The sequence below is a fragment of the Hyaena hyaena genome, unplaced genomic scaffold (genome assembly GCF_003009895.1).
Source record: "Hyaena hyaena isolate Hyena2069 unplaced genomic scaffold, ASM300989v1 scaffold_795, whole genome shotgun sequence".
NCBI lineage: Eukaryota > Metazoa > Chordata > Mammalia > Carnivora > Hyaenidae > Hyaena > Hyaena hyaena.
The window spans coordinates 112,878-133,671 of NW_024081425.1; the positions used below are offsets into that span (position 1 = coordinate 112,878).

At 36.2% G+C, this 20,794-nt stretch overlaps 1 protein-coding gene across 1 annotated transcript in view; it reads left to right on the plus strand.

Annotated features, from left to right (window-relative positions):
- Nucleotides 1-15,710, plus strand: part of MAP9 (microtubule associated protein 9) — a 35,572-nt gene extending 19,862 nt beyond the window's left edge. Inside the window, exons 8-14 of the mRNA XM_039219143.1 lie at nt 311-381; nt 1,686-1,854; nt 2,612-2,701; nt 4,481-4,642; nt 4,773-4,918; nt 5,098-5,230; nt 11,681-15,710. Coding sequence (XP_039075074.1) covers nt 311-381; nt 1,686-1,854; nt 2,612-2,701; nt 4,481-4,642; nt 4,773-4,918; nt 5,098-5,230; nt 11,681-11,803 — 894 coding nt within the window. The 3' untranslated portion in view covers nt 11,804-15,710. The remainder of the gene's footprint in view (nt 1-310; nt 382-1,685; nt 1,855-2,611; nt 2,702-4,480; nt 4,643-4,772; nt 4,919-5,097; nt 5,231-11,680) is intronic.
- Nucleotides 15,711-20,794: the final 5,084 nt, after the last annotated feature.

Consider the following 20,794-nt stretch of genomic DNA (forward strand, 5'->3'; position numbering starts at 1 on the left):
TTCTTCCATCATTTACCACTGATGTCAAGACCTCAGGGAGGCCTTTCCTGACCACTGTCATTAATGTCATCCCTCACTATGGTCACTGTCACGGGGCCCTCGTTTCCCCCCTTCTTGAGTCACATTTGTTTTTGTGTTTCATGTCCATCATCCCTCCCTAAAGTGTAGTATCCTTATTAGCTCCCAGTGACTGCTGTACTTGACACATAGTAGATGCTTTAAAAACATTGATTTCCTTGCGGTTTGTCCCTTAACTCTAACTGTGATCGTTATGGAGAGTAATCCTTCTATGGTATTTTCTATTTAACAGAAAACTATTGAAGACAGAAATATGAAGAATAAAAAGTCAACAAATAATAGAGCATCCAGTGCATCTGGCAGGTAATAAAGTTATCAGTGTCCCTAATTTATGAGTTTACTTCCAACAAAGCTAATTTTAGCTCAGCTTCTATAAAGTGAATTTCACTTGGTATTACTTGATTTCCTTTCAGTTCTCATCTCATGAAATGAATGAAGTAGTTAGTTTATGATTAGACTCTTCAGTTGATCATGTTTTTTTATGATGAGGCATTTATTAGGGATTCTCTATACTTTAAATTGTTCCTGGGATAGAGTTTCTTTCCTGTTTTCCTGAGACAGTAGATAGAAAGTGGTAATAAAGCTAAAATCCAGCATTATACTTCTCTAGTGTCTTTGTCTAATATATTTGTACTTAAATAATTGTACTTAAAACCTTGAGGTTCTGTGGACTAAAGTGGTTTATTAAAATGATAAGACTCTATACTGCATCATTCACACTGGTGATAATGAATCCCTACCTAACTCATAAATGTTAATCAAAAGCTTCTCACACTTTTAAGTTCCATTAATCAAATAAAACAAGAGTCAGCAACCTTACCTGTAAATTGCCAGTTAGTATGTGGATTAGGGATTGTGGGCCATACTGACTCTGTTGTGACTACTCACCTCTGCTGCTCTAGCAGGGAAGCAGCCTCAGGCCACACATAAATGATGATTGTAGCTGCAGTGCAATAAGCTTACAGAATAAATAAACTATACAAAACTAGGTAGTGGGCCATATTTTCCTGCCCACCCCTGAAATAGAAGATGCTATTCTAATGGTTTAAAATTGTTTTTTTGTAACAAAATGAGATGAGACTAAAAGTCTACTTTGTTAATATTATTTTTTCCATGTAACTTGAGATGTAATCCATGTTTCTTAAAAATGTTCTAATTACAAATATCTAAAAAGAGGGGCAATTGGTGGCTCAGTTGGTTAAGTGTCCAACTTCAGCTCAGGTCATGGTCTCATGGTTCGTGGGTTCGAGCCCATGTCGGGCTCTGTGCTGACAGCTCAGAGCCTGGAGCCTGCTTCAGATTCTGTATCTCCCTCTCTCTCTGACCCTCCCCTGCTCATGCTGTCTCTCTCTCTCTCTCTCTCTCAGAAATAAATAAAACATTTTTTAAAAATTACAACAAATATCTAGAAAGAGCAAGCACTTTGAAGCTCCTTAGTAAGAGGAGACATATCATTTTCTTTTTTTTATCATTTTCAAAGTACTTATAGTTTATTAATTTATTAATTTATAATGGAATTTCAAATAGAACACCTGTAAATTCTAATACATTTTTCTTCTACCAAGTGCAGTTGTAATAACTATGTTGATTTATTTGGATCTTTTCAGATTAATGACCTCTGAGTTTTTAAAGAAATCTAGTTCCATAAGAAGACCTCCGTCAGCAACTACCTCTTCTCACTATTTAGGGACTTTGAAAGTCTTGGACCAAAAGCCCTCACAGAAACAGAACGTAGAACCTGAAAGAGCAGATAACATAAGGGCAGCTGTTTATCAGGTAAAAAGGAAAACATTTTTAAGAAATGAAGAACTAATCACCTAATAAGGCTGCTGGTTTCTCAAGGAATAAAATGACCCTGTCAGAAATGGTGATTTAATACTTAATTTATTGGGGAAAATGTTCTTTATAGTACCTGAGCAACCCAAAGTTTTTTTTTCTTTACTAAATTATTTCTTTACAAGCCTTGCTTAACCAATCATAGCTGTTTTTAAAGAAAGAGAATATGCCATGGCAATTTCTGAAATTCCAGCCAAAGCAAAAATATTGTTAAGGTCTATATATGTTCTTATACTTTTTCTTCTTAAAATGTATATTGTAATGAAAAAGCAGTTTTAATTTTTTTCTTTCCTAAGATCTTGTATTTGAAGTAAGCTTACATAGAAAAAGACTCCTGATTTTTCCTCATTTCCAAACAGTTTCTATTTTTTGCCTTGTTTATTATACTCAACAATACACTTTAGAAAATTGTACTTGAGAATTTTGGAGAAAAATGTGAACTTATGTAGCCATTATATTCAATCTTTGAATTTTGTTGTTGAAACTAAGAAAGATAACAGATATATTTTCTTGTTCATGCTTATCTTTATATTAGAATGTTATGAGAAAAAGAAAAATGATACCAGTGCATACAGAATTTCTAAATTTTGTGTTTTGCCTTTTTAAAATTTTAATCAAATATTTCAGAAATGGATAAGAATTCTAATTCATTTGGGAAAGTTTGAATACTATATAGGGTTTTTTCTTGTTCTCACAGGAGTGGTTAGAAAAGAAAAATGTGTATTTACATGAAATGCACAGAATTAAAAGGATTGAAAGTGAAAACCTAAGGATCCAAAATGAACAGGTATTCTGAAATACAGAAGTGGAAAATATTGTGGATTTTTAAGTCACTAAAATATCTCTAAATATTTAACATTGTTCAAAATCTACTGGTTTTTAAGTGGCAAAATAACATGTATAAAAGAATTGTTTTCTGATTTTCTTTCTCTGTACTTTATACATTTTTAGTTTGATACGAGTTTGATAGGAGTTTTAGTTTGATCCGTTTTACATGAAAACAGATACACAGATTTCTCTTTTCATGGGTGACGTAGATTTGGCAGTACTAATTATGAACATTGTTGCTTACAGCAACCTAGTCATTCTTACTTCACTTTTCACTGTTACAAATTGACTTCAATCTTACAGCCTGCTTGGTAGTCTCCAACATGCTTCCTTCCTTCCCATTTTCTAAACTGAAAGTCCTTTACTGTGCTGCCCAACACTTATATGGATTTAGGGAGGAACCTATTTCCCAAATGCAGGGTGCTGCCTGGAGCAGCCCGGCAGGGGTGAGCCCACATTCCCGTCACCACTTTTGCAGCGCTACACTGCAGTGCTCAGTGCCAGACACCTTCTCATGTGATCTGCACAACTCGGTGAGGTAGATTGTACCTTCACTTCTGAATCACGTTTTCTCTTTCTAATGCTTTTAGTCATTTAATGGTAAGCAATATTTTAGAGCAAACAAAGAATATGGGATTAGATGGAGGTTAGTAAAGTAATAACAGTGGCTCGGTCGGTTGGGTGTCCAACTTCAGCTCAGTTCATGATCTCCTGGTTCGTGGGTTCAAGCCCCGCGTCGGGCTCTGTGCTGACAGCTAGCTCAGAGCCTGGAGCCTGCTTCGGATTCTGTGTCTCCCTCTCTCTCTGCCCCTACCCAGTTCACATTCTGTCTCTCAAAAATAAATAAAAAATGTAAAAAAAAAAGGTTAAAAAAAAAGTAAAGTAATAACATACCATACATTCACCTACCTATTTTCCGGCACATAGTTTCAACATTTGGGCTGTTTTTGTTTAGTAACGATTTTATGCTTTAATGTCCATGGGAACTCGGGTTCAAAGCAAAGATCTGTGGCTTAGTGTGTGACGTGGCCAGCCTACCTCACTCTGACTTACTTTATAAGCCTGTAACTTTCCTGATATTTTTCTTGTAATGGAATGTGGGGTTTTTTTAAGTTTATTTATTTATTTTGAGAGAGAGCAGAGGAAGGGCAGAGAGAGAGAAGGAGAAAATCCCAAGCAGGATGTCAGCACAAAGCCCAAACGTGGGGCTGTATATCATGACCCTGAGATCATGACTTGAACCGAAATCAAGAGTTGGTCGCTTAACCAACTGGCCACCCAGGTGCCCCCTCAATGGAATGTTTTATTATTAGCATTTTGCAGTAGTACTCAGCCTATTAGTTTGTTTTGACAACATTTGTTAAAGACATTTCTAAAAAAAAGAGTTCTTTCCCATGAATAGCAGATCAATATCTGATAAATGGCTTAAGTAAAAGACATTTGAAAATGCAGTGAATAAAAATAAAATGAAAATGCAATGAAAAATTCAGATAACATTTTTTTGTAAATCAACTTGTCTAAACCATTCTAAATAAATTTTCGGCTTGGAAAAACAGTTTCTAGAAATGATGACTATACGTGCGGTTTCCGTAGTGTAGTGGTTATCACGTTGGCCTAACACGCGAAATGATGACTATGAAGGGAATGAAATACAATCTGTATGTGTATGTCAGCATCTCCTGATACCTGGCCATCTGTTTATCCATACACATCTGACTCTCTTATTTTTCTGAAATAGAAAAGAGCTGCTAAGAGAGAAGAAGCATTAGCATCATTTGAGGCCTGGAAGGCTATGAAGGAAAAGGAAGCAAAGAAAATTGCTGCCAAAAAAAGACTTGAGGAGAAAAACAAGAAGAAGACGGAGGAAGAAAATGCTGTGAGGAAAGGAGAAGCACTTCAGGTACGCGGGGGCTGCGGACATCTGCCTTCCTTACCCTGCCTCGCTCGGCACCTGTGGTCAGGATCAACGGTGCTTCTCCTTGCCTGATCATAGCCACGATCAGTAAGAAAATCATTGTGAACTTTTTCAGGCGTTTGAACGATGGAAAGAGAAAAAGATGGAATACTTTAGAGAGAAAAATAAAAAGGAGAAAGAATATGAAAGAGCGAAGAAGCAGAAAGAGGAGGAAACTATTGCTGAGAAAAAGAAAGATAACTTAACAGCTGTTGAGAAATGGTAATCCCAAAGGAGAACTCTTTTGCTGCATTTCAAGTGAATAACACTCTAGGCTTTTAAAAAAGTATTTGCTTGAAATTTATTAATGCATTGGCCTCTCCTTACCACAAAGATATGTTAGGAATTCTTTATTATATCCTCTCCTTTAACTATCTGGTGTTTTATACTGTCCTGCATAGGAATGAAAAGAAGGATGCTTTTTTCAAAGAAAAGGAGAAAGAGAGAATAAATGAGAAAAGACGAGAAGAACTGAAAAAAGCAGAGAAAAAAGATAAAGACAAACAGGCTATTGATGAATATGAAAAGTGGCTGGTAGGTATTATTTGTTAATGCACTTGTCTTATTAATGTACTTGATGCATGACTTTTCGGTCCCTAATTCCAGTTCTACTTGCCCCTGCTTCCTGGCCATTTCTACTCAAAGCAGCCTTGTTGACTCCATTCTCTCCCTATGTTTATCATATTGCCCCTGATTTACTCATTTCTGTTAAGGCTTCTGCTGTTCCCTCAGGCACTCAGGCATAAACCTTCCGACATAATACTCCTCTTTACCCACATCCCCACCTTAATCACTTACCAGTCATGCCTAGTCTTACTTTGCAGTGACTCTTAGGTGTAAAATCATGGAGAGCCGATAAGTGCACTGCTGAAGCCCTTGTCAGCTTTTGGGTGGGACTTGTCACGACACATAGTTACACTGAATTGAACGGTGAGAAAGGCAATCCATTTTTAAAATTCTCTTTTGATCTTTCTGATGACCTCAAGGAAAAAGTCTCCTTTTGGTGCTTTTTAATGAAAGAAAGCAAGTAAGAAGTTTGGGAGGAAAATGTCTAGAAGGACTTAACATGTTCTTGGGTTTTTTAAAAGATATTTTTGTCTGTTTCAGTGTACTTATGTTTATAGTTACTTTTCATTGATGTCGAGCAAAATACTGTTTTCTGTTTTAAAATGTCATATATACATACATGTTTATTAATTTTTGACTGAGTAATGCATTCATGTGAAAAGTACTTTACATCAGTAGGTGGCACATTCACATGGATAGTTAGCACCTCACCTGTTGCAGCAATCAGAACGCATCAAGTTGCTCTACAAGGTTTAGCATCCAGTGGGGTCCCTTTCTAGTAAGATTTCTTATAACCTTTTTGAATTTATGTTAATCTGCTAGTTGAAAATACTGTTCAGGTTATTTTGTGGATGTATATGTCTGGGTAGGACTGACTTTCAGCATCTTTTCATTTGTAGAAGGGTCATTTGTCTTTTTTTTTTTTTTTTTTTTGGATACTGTTAATCCATAAACTTTGCACATCTCTCTGTTGGTCTTTTTCTTATTGGTTTTCAGAAGCTTATTTACACATTAGGGAAATTAGCCTCTTTCTGGTAGGAGTTACAACCACTTTTTCCCATTGTTTGGTTGATCTCTCAACTTTGCATATGCTATTTTCTGCCATGAACAATTTTATTTTATCTTCTGGTGTCAAGTTTATCAGTCTTCTGGGTTTTATTTTCATGCATAGTTGAGAAGATTTTCTTCATAACTTGAAATTAAATGAAGTGCTCTTATTTTTCTTCTAGTAACTTAAGGATTTTAATATCTTGACGTTTTAACATTTGACCAACTTGGAATTTATCTTGCTCATAATGAGATATATGATTCCAGCTTTATTTTTTCCAAACATAATCTCCTATAAAATAGCCTATCTTTTACCCAATGGTATGAGGTACTGTGTTTGTTATCTGATACATTCTCAGAATTTAGGATCTGTTTCTTGACTTTCTGTTCCATGGGTCAATCTCAGATCTCATTATACATATTCCATATGCTGTTTCATTATCAGGGCTTTATATGTTTTCATATGTGTTCTGGTTAATCTTCCTTCATAGCTCCACTTTCAAGTATCTCTGTTATTATTTACTTTTTCACATAAACTTTAGAATCAACAGTAGTTAGAGAGGCATTCAGGACACAAAGCAGGCTATTTAAAGATGGGATAAAAAGATGAAGCAGTTAGGAATAAACCTAAGAAATGTGCAAGACAACTATGAAGAAAATTTTAGAACACTCCTGAAGGGCACAAATGAAGACTTGAGAACATGGATCAAAACTCCTCTTGGATAGAAATACTCGGTCCTATAATGATATTGTAGATGTCAGTTCTCCCTAAAGTAATTTACGAATTTAATGCAATCCTAATAAAAATAGCCATAGAATTTATTATTGTTTATGTGTTGCCTTTGGGGTTGCTTTATGCCGATTTCAGGCAGAAAAGCAGTAAGGAATAAGGAGATCAAAAACTGGTTTAATGGTTTGAATGAGGAAGGTGGTGTTTCATGATTGCTTTCTTAAATTCTTTCTATTTACATTTTTTAATGTGTATTTATTTTTGAGAGAGAGCAGAGGAGGGGCAGAGAGAGAAGGAGACACAGAATCCAAAGCAGGCTCCAGTCTTTGAGCTATCAGCACAAAGACCTACGCAGGGCTCGAACCTATGAACCGTGAGACCATGACCGGAGCTGAAGTCAGACATTTAACTGACTGAGCCACACAAGCACCCCTTCCTTAAACTCTTAAATAGTGCTAGATCCTAAGAAAAAGTAAAACTCTTCATATATCAAGGAGACATATACCGTGTGCTAGTATCGCTTAGAGCAACTAAACGTACGTGTTTAAGTTTTCGGTTTGAAAATGGAATAGAACCTCCTTAATGACTAAGTCATAGTTAGGTACATTGTGTTTTATTACAGTACTTAGTCACTCTCTCATTCTGATCAGTCCTCTAGAGAACAAAAATTCATCAAAGATCTAAGATGAAAATGACTTGTTTTAATGTCAGTATAACCTCAACAAATATAGTGCTACATATAAAAACATCCATGTACAATATGCTACAGAACTATTCCTGCATCCTACCAATTTCTTGTTAAAAATTTGTATGCAGATAGATTGGAAAAGTACCCCTATTTGAAGTCTAAGGACTTTCATTTTAATGTAAAGTTACATCTCAAAATTTTGTTATAAAATCTAACTTGAGTAGTGAATATTGGATGAGTTATTCTTTTAGGGGAAAATTATAGCCAAAGATCAGTAAGACTTTTCTTTATGTTGGTTCCCAGATTGAGTAATTGTTATTAATTAACACACTGATTAATCAATTATGTCTGTCTCCAACAGACAACAGTCAGAAGGGCTTTATAACAAGGTTCTTTTATTATTAATTATTACTTGAATAATATTACCAATAATTAATTCCTACTTAACATAATATTATAGATCATCTGAATTGATATTAAGGTTGATAGTTGCTTATTTTCTATTCTGACCTTTTTAGCACCTACTAGTAAGAACAAATTTGTTTCATGTTTCCCTTTCTCTCTTCCCATGTTAAATGGAACAGACAAAAAGAGGTTTGTTTGGTCAGTTTCTGTGGACACAGCCTCGTCACTGCTTTTCTGCTACCTAACAAGAGGGTCTGTCTCTCTCTGGGATAATAAAATGATTGACCGTGACCCAATTACAGTTTTCTTTGTTTTCTCAATTAGGATTCTGAAAGGAAGTTCCTTCTTTGCTTTAGTAGGACTAGCAGGCATTCAAACATTTTCATGATCTAGAGCAAGATGTAGAGACAGAAAAAAGAATTTCACACCTCTGTCCATTCCTTTCGTTGTAAGTGGATAACCGTGTGCCGATAGAAACCTCGTGTTATCATATTCTCCTTGTGACATCTATCAGTTCCACACATGTCCTGGTAAAAGAACCACAGACACCTAATAACTTACCAAAAAAAGCTGCCCCTCTCAACTGTCTAGCCTGAAGAGGCAGTGTTATCTGAGGGGTCCCAGATACTACTGCTCTTTGAGAAAAACACCAAGGTGAGGAAACCACCCAACTTTCGGGTGTTAGCAGAGACTTGGAGAAATGGAGAGACAGTCTGAGCTGCAGGATGAAAAGAGCGAGAGCTGTTAACATTTCAGGTGTTCCTAGATTAATGTCTCAATTTCATAGTACTTCCTACATGCCCAGTCATCCCTTTGACGGGAGTGTGTGCAGGGAAACAGAATGGTCCTAAAATTCATCTGCTTTCATGAAAACGTGAGAATCTGGAAGATGGTATTTTCAAAACAGATGAAGAACAGGACTGTTCCCGTCAAGCAGTAAAATAAAAACTTAACCATTCCACTCACCCTGGAGCCAGCATTCTTCTCGCCTGGATTAATCCCCGCCAATTTCCAGGATATGTAACTCGTAATTCCTCATTTGCCTCCAGATGTGGTCCCACATTTCACTGCTTTTTCTATGAAAAACTAACCTTCTAAGGTTTTCTTTACACTTCTTAGTTCTCCGTGCCCTTTTCACCGTCCACACACTCCAAGCTTGTCTATTTTGCCAAAGCATTACAGAAACCACGCTTTAACAGTTAGTTTTGCCGGAACGTGTAGCCATCCAACGTGCTGTTTTCTGCCACATTCCCTGGACCTCTGAAACATCCTACATTGTTGCATCCGCCTTCTTGCAACCGTCTTCTCCCCTGGGCCCCCTGTTCCCCTGGTTTCTCTCACTTCCTGGCCTCCCTTCCCAGCATTACTTGTTGGCTTCTCTTCCCTTACCTATGTTCCAGATGTTACCGTGGCCCGCGGGCCCCACCGCACCTCACTCACCTGCCTGGCACCCCCTCCCATGTTCCCAGGTGGAGTCACACCGGCTCGCTCGTTCCCTCTCACATCCCAAGGTTCTCCCACTTGTTAGAGCCCTCACACATACTGTTCTCTCTGCCTGTAATGCTCTCTTCTCATCGCGTAACACAATCATGTCTCAGCGACATTCCTTGCGTCTGCTTTTCTTTGGAAGTAAGTACTCCCTTTTGTTCTTTAACAATCACAATGATTTTTTCATGTGTTCCATAGGAATTCTCACAATTTGAAGTGATCTGTGGTTTATTTAACTGTTTATTAACTGCCAAGTGTGAAAATCCCCTGAGGTTTGAAAAAAATAATTGGGGCACCTGGGTGGCTGAGTCAGTTAAGTAAGTGACTGACTTCAGCTCAGGTCATGATCTCACGGTTTGTGGGTTCGAGCCCCGCATTGGGCTCTGTGCTGACAGCTAGCCCAGAGCCTGGAGCCTAATTCAGATTCTCTGTCTCCCTCTCTCTTTCTGACCCTCCCTTGCTCACACTGTCTCTCTCTCTCCTAGAAATAAATAAAACATTAAAAAAAAAAAAAAAGTCAGTGTAGGTGCTGCTTGGAGGGTGAATTCCTACAGCCACTTTGAAAAATAATCATTTCCCAGTAAAGTTGAACATATTCAGACCCTACAAACCAGCAATTTTTGTCCAGTCATATATATGGAGAGAAAATCTTGACTAATAAGTACAAGGAATCAAACAAGGATGTTTATAGCATTGTCTTTGCATGGGAAAAAAAAAAAAAGGAACATCAGTTTTTCAACAACAACAAAAATTGATTTATAAATTGTGATAACTTGCTAAGCTGGAATTCTATGAATATTCTATGGAATGTCAAGGAACTAGACCTATAACTTCTATAGATGGATCTTAGAAATATTAAGATGAATAAGAAAGGATGTTACAAAAATATATAGCATGTTCCCTTTTATTATAAATTGTAAAAACATGAAAAACAAAGTTACTGTTTGGGGACTAATGCATATATAATAAGAGTATTAAATAAATTTTATAATAAAATAGTATAATAAAATTAAGAGATACACTGGAATGATAAGTATCAAATTCAGAGCGATGGTTACCTCAGTGGTGGAGATGAAGGAGTGCAATAAGGGAATGAACACAGAGAGCTTCAAAAGTATGGGTCATGTTTTCTTTTAGAAGGCAGATAGTGGGTTCACAAGTTTTGATTGTATTACTCTTTACACAGTTGTCATGACTGAAATATTTCTTAATTTTTTAATTTTATTTTTTTGGTAAAAAGTACCAAAAGTAACAGATACAATGTTTGCTGCAAAGATAATATTTACTTTATATGAAATTATGCAGGGGCGCCTGGATGACTCAGTTGGTTAAGTGTCCAACTCTTAATTTTGGCTCAGGTCATGATTTCACCCTTCGTGGATTTGAGCCCTGCATCGAGCTCTGTGCTGGCAGCACAGAGCCTGCTTGGGATTCTCTGTCTCCCTCTCTCTCTGCCCCTCCCCCATGCATGCTCTATCTCTCAAAATAAATAAATGAATTCTGAAAAAGGTATTTAAGAAAAGATATGCAAATTGCTAAAGACTAAAAGCACTGATACCCATATAGTTAGATGAGCCAAATAATTGAGCAAAAAAAATTCACAGAAGGGTTAAAGAAATAAAAATGTGCTCAAATTCAATAATAAGCAAAGAAACATGAGACATAACTTTCAACTATTTATGAAATTTTGAAGTATCCCTGCTGCCCTGGCGGATTCAACCTTTGCACCCAGTAAGTTTAGTTCTGAGAATCTGTTCTCAGAAAGTCATCATTGACTTCTAAGTTATGGAATTTTAAGTATTTCCCCCCTTTTTACATAATTTAATTTAAATATTATCACTTTTAATATTAAAATAAGCAATTAAGTGATGCATTAATACCTGTTGGTAGTATACTTTATAAGCAATATTCTCTAGTTGCTATTCCTTTCTAACCAATTAAATAGAAAATGACATTTAAATCTCTTATGGTGGATTATTTTGTTCTTCAATAAGCAACTTGATTTGGAAATAATGCTCATATATGTATATAAATTTATAGTTTTCTGTTCTCTCTTTAGGAAAAGAAAGAAAGGCAGGAAAGGATTGAGCGAAAACAAAAGAAACGTCATTCTTTTCTTGAAAATGAGGCACTTCCTCCCTGGAGCCCTCCAAGTCGAACTGTGTTCTCAAAAGTGTTTTGATAATTCTCATTCTTACATGATGTAGTTATTTATCAATTCACTATTTTAACCATGGGTTTAAAACTGTTGATTCAATTAGTTATAGTTAGAAGAGTCTATTTTATTAAATGCCGGCCATTTCCACTGCATAAGATGCTTTGGAGTTAATCAGTGAAATAATTGAAGGCATTTTTTTGGACTGTGGATAAGCTGCCTCAAATGAGAAACTAATAATCAGATCACACTTGCCATTAAAATAACTCTTTATCATGTCCTTGCAGTTGTTACAATCAGATGACCCATGACCACTTTCAGCCATGCACGGTAGCGAAGTGTGTGTATTCCCCAGAATAAAAAGGAAACCATTTAGGTACGACAATCATAGAAATAATTGAATCATTCTGTGAATGATTGTGCATCTAGATTCAGGTTTTAGAAGGAGTCATTGCTGGGAGTACGCACGTATTATTTTTTCCAAAACTGATCTTTAACTTGAGCGGTTGCACTTGCACTATGCAAGTTACAATTTTGGTCAGGTGAGGCAGTAGTTCAGTAGAACTCTAATCTTCCAGGCATTTTATTTAAGAAGTATGCCTTATGTTTTAATATGGGATTGCATCTGTCCCAGATTTCCATGACAATCTTAGGCACTTTAAAGTGAGTAGACCTCTCAAATGTGTCTTCTAAATTCTATTTCATTTTATTATTTTGGTGGCATCAAAAGATATCCATTTCTTGGCAGTGATATACTCACACAATAGTGATGGAAATTCCACAGGAGTTCAAGGTCATTATCACTATTATTATTATTTTCCAGACTTAAGCCATATAGGTGATAAAGGCAATTTTTGATCTCTTAGCCTATTCCAGAGTCTTATAGCTTATATTTAGAAGACAGCTGTATAGGAAGGTAACTTGTAGAAAGTGCCCAAAGAATCTTTATTTATTTATTTGATCTGTGCATATCTTTATATTTGGACTCATACTTGAACTGGTCAACTAATTTATCATAGACCAAATGTATGCTTTCAGAGCTGAAATACTACTTTAGCCAATGATGCAATGCAATATAATTACTATTGGGTGAGAATATAATTACTATTTCTTAAGCACCTATTGTATGCTCTCTCCTGGGTCTTTACAAATGTTAATTCTTTGCAATAACTAATCCATGTAGGTGATATTTTGCAGATAAAAAATACTGAGACTCAGAGAAATAACTTGCCATACATTTAGCATGTGATAGTGGGGATTAGAATTGAGTAAGTCTTCCTCCCTCCAGAATCAATAGGCTCATTTTTATGCTCTGTATTATATCAACTTTACAAACACATTTTACCTCTCAGATCCTAAAATCATGCATTGCTAACTAGAGCTTATATTTCCTTTTAAGAAATATCTGTATGTTATTAGAGATGGTCAACTTCATTAGATCTATAAAATGAAAGAAGATTTCATAATATTAAGAGAATTAGTCAAATGCCTTATATGTAGTATTAGAATATCAGGAAACCCAGCAGGTAGTGGAACATGGCATTTGAGATACTCAGAAGGCCTCACTCTGAGGATTGAGTTGGCTGCTATGCGTGTTCAAGATAAAAAAGGTGTAAAGGATCACTGGGTCACATCAGTGTTACAGATTTTTTTTAAATTATAAACAAACCTGGAAGCCTTTTTATACTGTCAGGAACTAGGAGAATACTTCATGAAATTGAAACTATTATCATCAGTGTGTATTATCAGCATGAGATTTAGCTCCTCTCTTTTTCACCAAATATATATATATTTGTATATACATATACAGTGTCTACCAGAATGAATCATTGTTTATGGTATCTAATTAGCTATTCAGAGCTAAGGAGGTATTTGCAAGTTCCAGGGAAATAAAAGGAGAAAACGTCAGGGATATGAGATCCTAAATGTATATGTCATAAATTTCACATTAAATATTCACTTACACTTCCCAATTGTTTTCTTCATCATGTCATATTTAGTGGCTTGCTATTATTGCTTCCTAGTTGTGGGAGCACTGAATGAAATTAGTAATATAAAGCATAAGGCACATAATAAGGACTTAATAAATGTTCATTTTCATTTGCTTACTTCCAATAAGCCCTGCATTTACCCACTTCACGTATGTGAGGAAAAGGTCAACACAGATGGGGTTGATAATGGTTATTTGACTTATACGTTTTTAGCATACGAGAAGAAACCACCACTTTCCTGGCCAGTCGAGCACTCAGAAGAGAATCTGGAGGTTAGTTGTATTAGAGACCTCCTAAAAAGAGATCTAAAGAAATCTAAATCTTAGCACTGTTTGTGAAGTAGGATGAAGTGCAAAACTGAGGTGTTCGTGAAGACCCAGCAATTCATTTCTCTCAAATGGGAGATTTTCTACTCACTGTGATAAATAATAAATTATTTCCTGCTTACAGTAACATGTGCTAATCAGTTATCTAGTTGAATGAAATCCTCTCTCCTTCCTGCAACAAAAATAAGGCCGAGTTTTAAGAGCTGGGTGAAAGTATTGTTTACTTTCTGAGATCCCAAGGAAAGAATCCAACCTGATAATATCCTCTTGAATGTGTTTATCTATTTAAGGGGTACGATTTTCCCATATATCCTTAAAAGTATCAAATGTCAATACATTTTCTCATCAAGTTTTCATTAATTTATAATATGAGGGAATTCAAATTAAAGACACTAAAAGCCTGTAGATTTTCAGATTAAACTTCTAGTTTTATAAATTGTATTGATGACTTGAATGTTGACACTTCAAAGTAAGGAAGGTAAGAATTTAATGAATATTTTACATGACTGAAAACAACAATTTCCCTAGAAATTGACATATTAATACAAAAAATAAAATTGTATACAGAATGTATTTTCCATAACAACCAAGAAGACAGTAGTGTTCTATAAATAGAGGAAAACTATATGGCATGTTAGATCAGAAGGAAGTGGCAGTTTTCTTAAAGAAAATAAGAACTATTCAGGTATAACAACTTTCTGGTGGTTTCTATTGCATCATGTTTTGAAAATGTTAGTTCACATACTGTTCTGAATAGTATTGAAACTGATAGGTCTCACTGTTGCCAAAGCGGTAGTTGAAAATAGTTAAGTTGTTTGTACCTCGGACTGATAAAACTATGTATCTGGAATGGTTTTAATAATTTAACAAAGCTGGCCCAAATCTTATTTCTAAGTTGAACAGGACTACTTTGACTTGCCCAAGAGAGCAAGTCATGAGATACTATGAGATACCAGAGTTAGAAATCAGAGGTCCAGTTTTCTAGTTGTAATCAGCCCACCATTCCACAATTTTGAGATCTAATAAAACTTTCACAGTTTTATAACCATGGTCATTTTGATCCTCTCTCCAATGGTCCCTTATTCTTCCAGTGCCTTCTCCATAACTCCACCAGATCAAAGGTCTCTGGGCACCTCCCCCACTGCTTCATGGGTAGGGAGTACTGAAGTTTCTTAAGCTCTGAATCACAGGCTAAGATGGAATGGAAAAAAGGAATTTCTCAAAATGGGAGAAATTGCATGTTGGTCAAAGTAGTTCCTGAGAATAAACTAGTACAGAAAACAAATATTCCTGATGTAATCTTGACTCTGATCCCAATAGTGCTTTATTAAAAGGCATTTAAACCCATATGCTTCCTTTCTATACAAGGTAAAGATATTACCAATTGTCCTACTTCATAAGTACATGGGCTGACAGAATAAAGAATGCTATGTAAATGCTTAACTAGAGACTTCCCTGAATTCTTTTTGTTTTAAAATCTCTGGTGATTTGATTATTTTGAAACACGTTACCTGTAATTGTATAATGTTAACTAAATTATTGGTATTAAATTTAGGATGTTTAAGAATTACTTGAGGAAATGTATTTAATGTCTGCTTTTTAGTAGCATATTTCATGTTCTGCTTAATTAAAGTTACTCATTCAAGAGTTATTTTATTGGGTCCTGTTATTTATCGATTATGCCAAATTTCATTTCAGAATGTTGGAAAATGTGGTATGAGTTTTATTTATGGTCTAAAGACAAAATAACCATTGTCATCTGCAGCGACATGGATGGATCTAGAGAGTATAATGCTAAGCGTAATAAGCCAGAGAGACAAATACCATATGATTCCACTCATATGTAGAATTTAAGAAACAAAACAAATTGAACAAAGAAAAGAAAGGAAAAAGACAAACCAAAAACCAGACTACTAACTATAGAGATCAAACAGATGGTTACCAGAAGGGAGGTGGATGGGGGGATGGAGGAAATAAGTGAAGGAGATTAAGAGTACACTTATCATGATGAGCACTGAATAATGTATAGAATGGTTGAATCACTATAGCATACCCGTAAAATTAATATAACACTGTATGTTAACCATACAAGAATTTTTTAAAGATGAAATCATTATATTATGCTGATATACCTTTTATTAGAAATGACTGAAATTTTGAAAAAAAAGACTGAAAATTTGAATATAAACTTTTTTTACTTGAAATACTACACAGATTACAAAGGTAATGTAATTATAAAATTATCAAATAATTAGAAAGTGCAGCGTCACCTGGGTGGCTCAGTCGGTTGAGTGCCTAACTCTTGATTTCAGCTCAGGTTATCATCCTAGGGGGCGGGGATTGAGGCCCATGTCAGGCTCTGCAGTGAGCATGGAGCCTGCTGGGATTCTCTATCTTTTCTGCTAACCCTCTCCCTGACTTGCACACACTCTCTCTTAAAAAAAAAAAAAGTGCAAATATCAAAAATAACCCACGTTCCCATCTCCCTGAAACAGTCATAGTTAACATATTTTGTACACATACAGCTTTTAGTTTCCAGTGCATTTTTTCCTGTAGTTGAAACTAAGCTAAGAGTCAAGAAGGCAGAGATACAGCTCCCTCTATCTTTCTGGTTTTCTGTTTCTCATTATCTCTGTCTCTGTCTCTCTCATGCTACCTACATGTGTACACCTATGTGTTACACTTCTCTCTCTCTCTCTCTACATATAGAAATAGAACACCTACATGCATATATACAAACTTTTTTTTTATTCTCTAAAATAGAAAATGAGCTCAAACTATGTAACCAGAATTTTCCACTCGATGATTTATAATGAACATGTTTCCACCCTATTATGCTTTTCCAAAAATCTTTGATGCTGCAACTACAATTTAGCCTACTTTGGGCAATTTGTTTCCTTATGAATGTTTACTATAGTAAGTAATGACACAGCCAACATTCCTGTAGTAAATGTCCATATTGTTAAGATGATGGACCTCATTAAATCTATAAAATTTAAAACAATTCATAATATTTAGGAATTAGTCAGATTTCATGTGTGTGGTATTAGAATGTTAGGAAACATAGCAGCTTGTGGAACATGGATTTTGAGACAGTCACTCAGAAGTTCTCACTGCCGTGAGTGTGCAAAAAAGACATCACAGATCACTTAGATCCCATCAGCACCCTCCATAAATAAAGGAGATTTCATAAATAAAACAAGAAACCTTTTTATATTGCCAGAACCACAAGACATGAAATGGGAGTTATTTAATGGGTGTGGAGATTTAGTTTCTCAAGATGAAAGTTCTGGAAATTGGCTGCACGGCAATTCGAATGTGTTTAATGCTACTGAGCTGCGCATTTACAAATGGTTAAGATGGTGAATCTTGTGTACATTTTGCCACAATTTTTAGAACACTGCACAGCAAAACAAAACGGTTGCTCATTCATCTGTAGGAGAGATACAGAGAAAACTTCTCCCCTCATTACAGATACGTGTTTTCCTTTGCTTTGATCAGATCAACTTGCTCATCCCAGACAACTCATCCTTGATTCAAACACAGTTTTGAGGAATGTTCTAGCTGCTAGACATAAACTGAGAATGAACACTGAGTAGAAAAGCAACATTTCCACCACCCCTTCTAATAACTCCTCTTTTCAGAGATTTTGTCTTAGATATTCTTGCCCACTTCATTTTTGACATAAGCTTTGGGGTTCTTTTTAAGCTTTTAAAACAAAATTATTATGTAGAATTGCACTAATCATACACAATAAGGAAATCTGTTGGTTTGAAAAAGAGAGATTGAAACCAACTCTGAGACTGATTAATGTTCACTTGTCTTTTTGTATGTATAGCCATTTAACTCTTAAAATTAATGAACTCTATGGTGCCCATAGATTCCCTTTGGGGAAAACCCACTGTGATCCTTACCCATCCTACACACACCCTGAGTATCTTAGTTACTGTCTTTTCTACACTGTTTCCTTGACTTAAATAACTCTTATTGAAGGTCTCACCTTTGTAGTTATATATATGTAATTCCCCAACTTAAATAAGAACTTTAGGAGGACAGGAATTATATTTTACACATCGTGGTGTTTCTACTTTATCAGTGGAGTATGGATGCATATTTCTTGACTGATAAAAGGGCAAGTTAAAAACAGAATATAAAAGGGCACCTGGGTAGCTCAGTCTGTTAAGCATCCAACCCTTGATTTTAGCTTAGGTCATGATCTCACAATGGTGAGATCAAGCCCTACATAGGGCTCTGTACTTGGCGTGGAGCTTTCTTAGGATAATCTCTCCATCTCCCTGTGCCCCTCCCCAACTCAAAAATCAAAATAGAATACAAAACACTGCATATATTTTTGTGATGTATATATGTATGTGTATATATGTATATAGTACATATATGAGCAAGGACCATGTTATTTGATGAAATTATATAAATTATTTTATATATAATGAAAATGGCTGGGCATCTTGATGGCTCAGATGGTTGAGCATCCAACTTCAGCTTAGGTCATGATCTTACCATTTGTAAGTTCAAGCCCCACGTTGGGCTCTGTGCTGTCAGCTCAGAGCCTGGAGTCTACTTCAGATCCTGTGTCTCCTTCTCTTTCTGTCCCTTCCCTCCTCATGCTCTGTTTCTCTCTCTCAAAATTAAATAACAACATTATTTTTAAAATTAAAATGGCATTAAAAATGAGTATTGTAATGACCATTGCAAATAGTTTAAAATTTTATTTTAGATATGACATAATTTTTCAGTCCCAAACAAAACAAAAATTTTAAAAATGGAAATTTCTGTGTGTGCATATCTGTGTGTGTGACTGCATTAAGTTGGAAAAGCTCATATATATCCTAATGTATTCAATTAAATAGGTTGAGCCCTATCAAGAGAACTCTTGCTTGCTTGCTTGCTATACTTTCTATGGTAATATTAAGCGATAACATCATGAAGGAAGGAAGGAAGGAAGGAAGGAAGGAAGGAAGGAAGGAAGGAAGGAAGGATAGCAAGCAAGCCCAGAGCTCCCTGGCTCATTCAGCTGAAGGATGAATCTTGGTAGAATAATCTGTCAACTAAAGCTTAAATTCAGATATGCCAAGTGTGAGTGCTGAAATGACATTGTACAGTGAGGCCTCAATCCTGGTGAGTGGAGTACATGGTCACTCGGTGGCTACATTTAGTCTCATTACTAGATTTAGAACTCAGAGTTACACCTTTAAAGCTTGTGATGATGATCACAAGGCTATCACATGTTGATTGGTCTCTATCAAAACTGCTGGTTTATCAAGTAGTAAACAGCTGCCAGTGTGGGAGACTCTTCTATGAACCTTAGGGATTTGGCAATAATAATAGCCCCTGCTTTCAAGTAAGGTGCAGTAAGCTCAAGAGGGGGAAAAAAGAAATCACATGAACAAATATACAAATAAAATAATTTCAGTCTCTGATAAACTCTATGAAGAAGACAAAATAGTTTAATATGATAGAGTGTGACCAAGATGTGGAAGATTGCTTTTCGGTAGTAAGATTAGAGGAGGCATCTCTGAAGAGAAAATATTTCAGTTGCAACCTGAAATGAGAGGAAAGCAACTGTGTGATGAATTGTTGGAAAAACAGCCCAAGCAGCAGGTACATTGAGTGTAGACACTTTGAGGAAAGTAAATGCCAACATGATGGGTAGTGAACAAGAAAGCAAAGGGAGGAAATGAGGCCAGAGAGGAAAGAAGGTTCTAGATTAGGTAGAGAGTCTGGGGCCATTTTAAGAAGCCTGTATTTCATTCCAAGTGCAATGGAAGAGTTTTAGCTGGGGGTTGAAGAGATTTGACATTGTTCTAAGTGATAGTAATTCGCAATATACGCACTTTTGTTTTCATGGAGGAAGACGATTAATTATAAGGGAAAGGGGATATAGAAAATTAAACAATTATAGTAAACATAAAGGGAGAGAAGTAATAGAGAAAACCATAGAAGGCTTAAAACATCAGTTTGGGTACTTACAACCTCCAACCTTCTGTATGAGAGGTGAACAGCCAGGTTGGAGTGCCAGTTGAGGGTCCTGGGTGGAACATTGTCTCCTCAAGTGAGACTTCCAACTAGCTATTCCCCCAAGAGCAATATATATACTACCTATGTGTGATTTATGGTTAGCCATTAAGTGTGCCTAAGTACAGTCCCAAGTGAGCTGGTTTTTCTGTTTCTCTTATCATATCTCACAATCTTAGGAGCCTAGGTGTCCTCCCTGATTTATTCCATGGGGCCAACCTGGTCTGGCTCAAGGAGGTGAAGCACACTGATCCTTCTTGGCATCAGGAACAGAAGGGCCAGTTCTGATCCCAAGGCCAGATACGAAGTAGAAGTCAGCTAAGCCCCCATGAGAGTATATGTGCAACTCTGGACAAGAATACATGACAAGTCACACAAACAATTTGTATACAGAACAGACATACACTTAGAAAAATTCTTGGAGCTCTTGGATGGCTCACTTGGTTGGACATCTGACTTCAGCTCAGGTCATGATCTCACAGTTTATGGGTTTGAGCCCCACATCGGGCTCTATGCTGACAGCTCAGAGCCTGGAGCCTGCTTTGGATTTTGTCTCTCTCTTTCTCTCTCTCTCAGAAATAAATAATCATCGAAAAAACAATTCTCCCAAGCTACTATGTGAGGCGTAACTCACCGGGAGGTTTCCTTACTGGCCCAGATAAGGATTA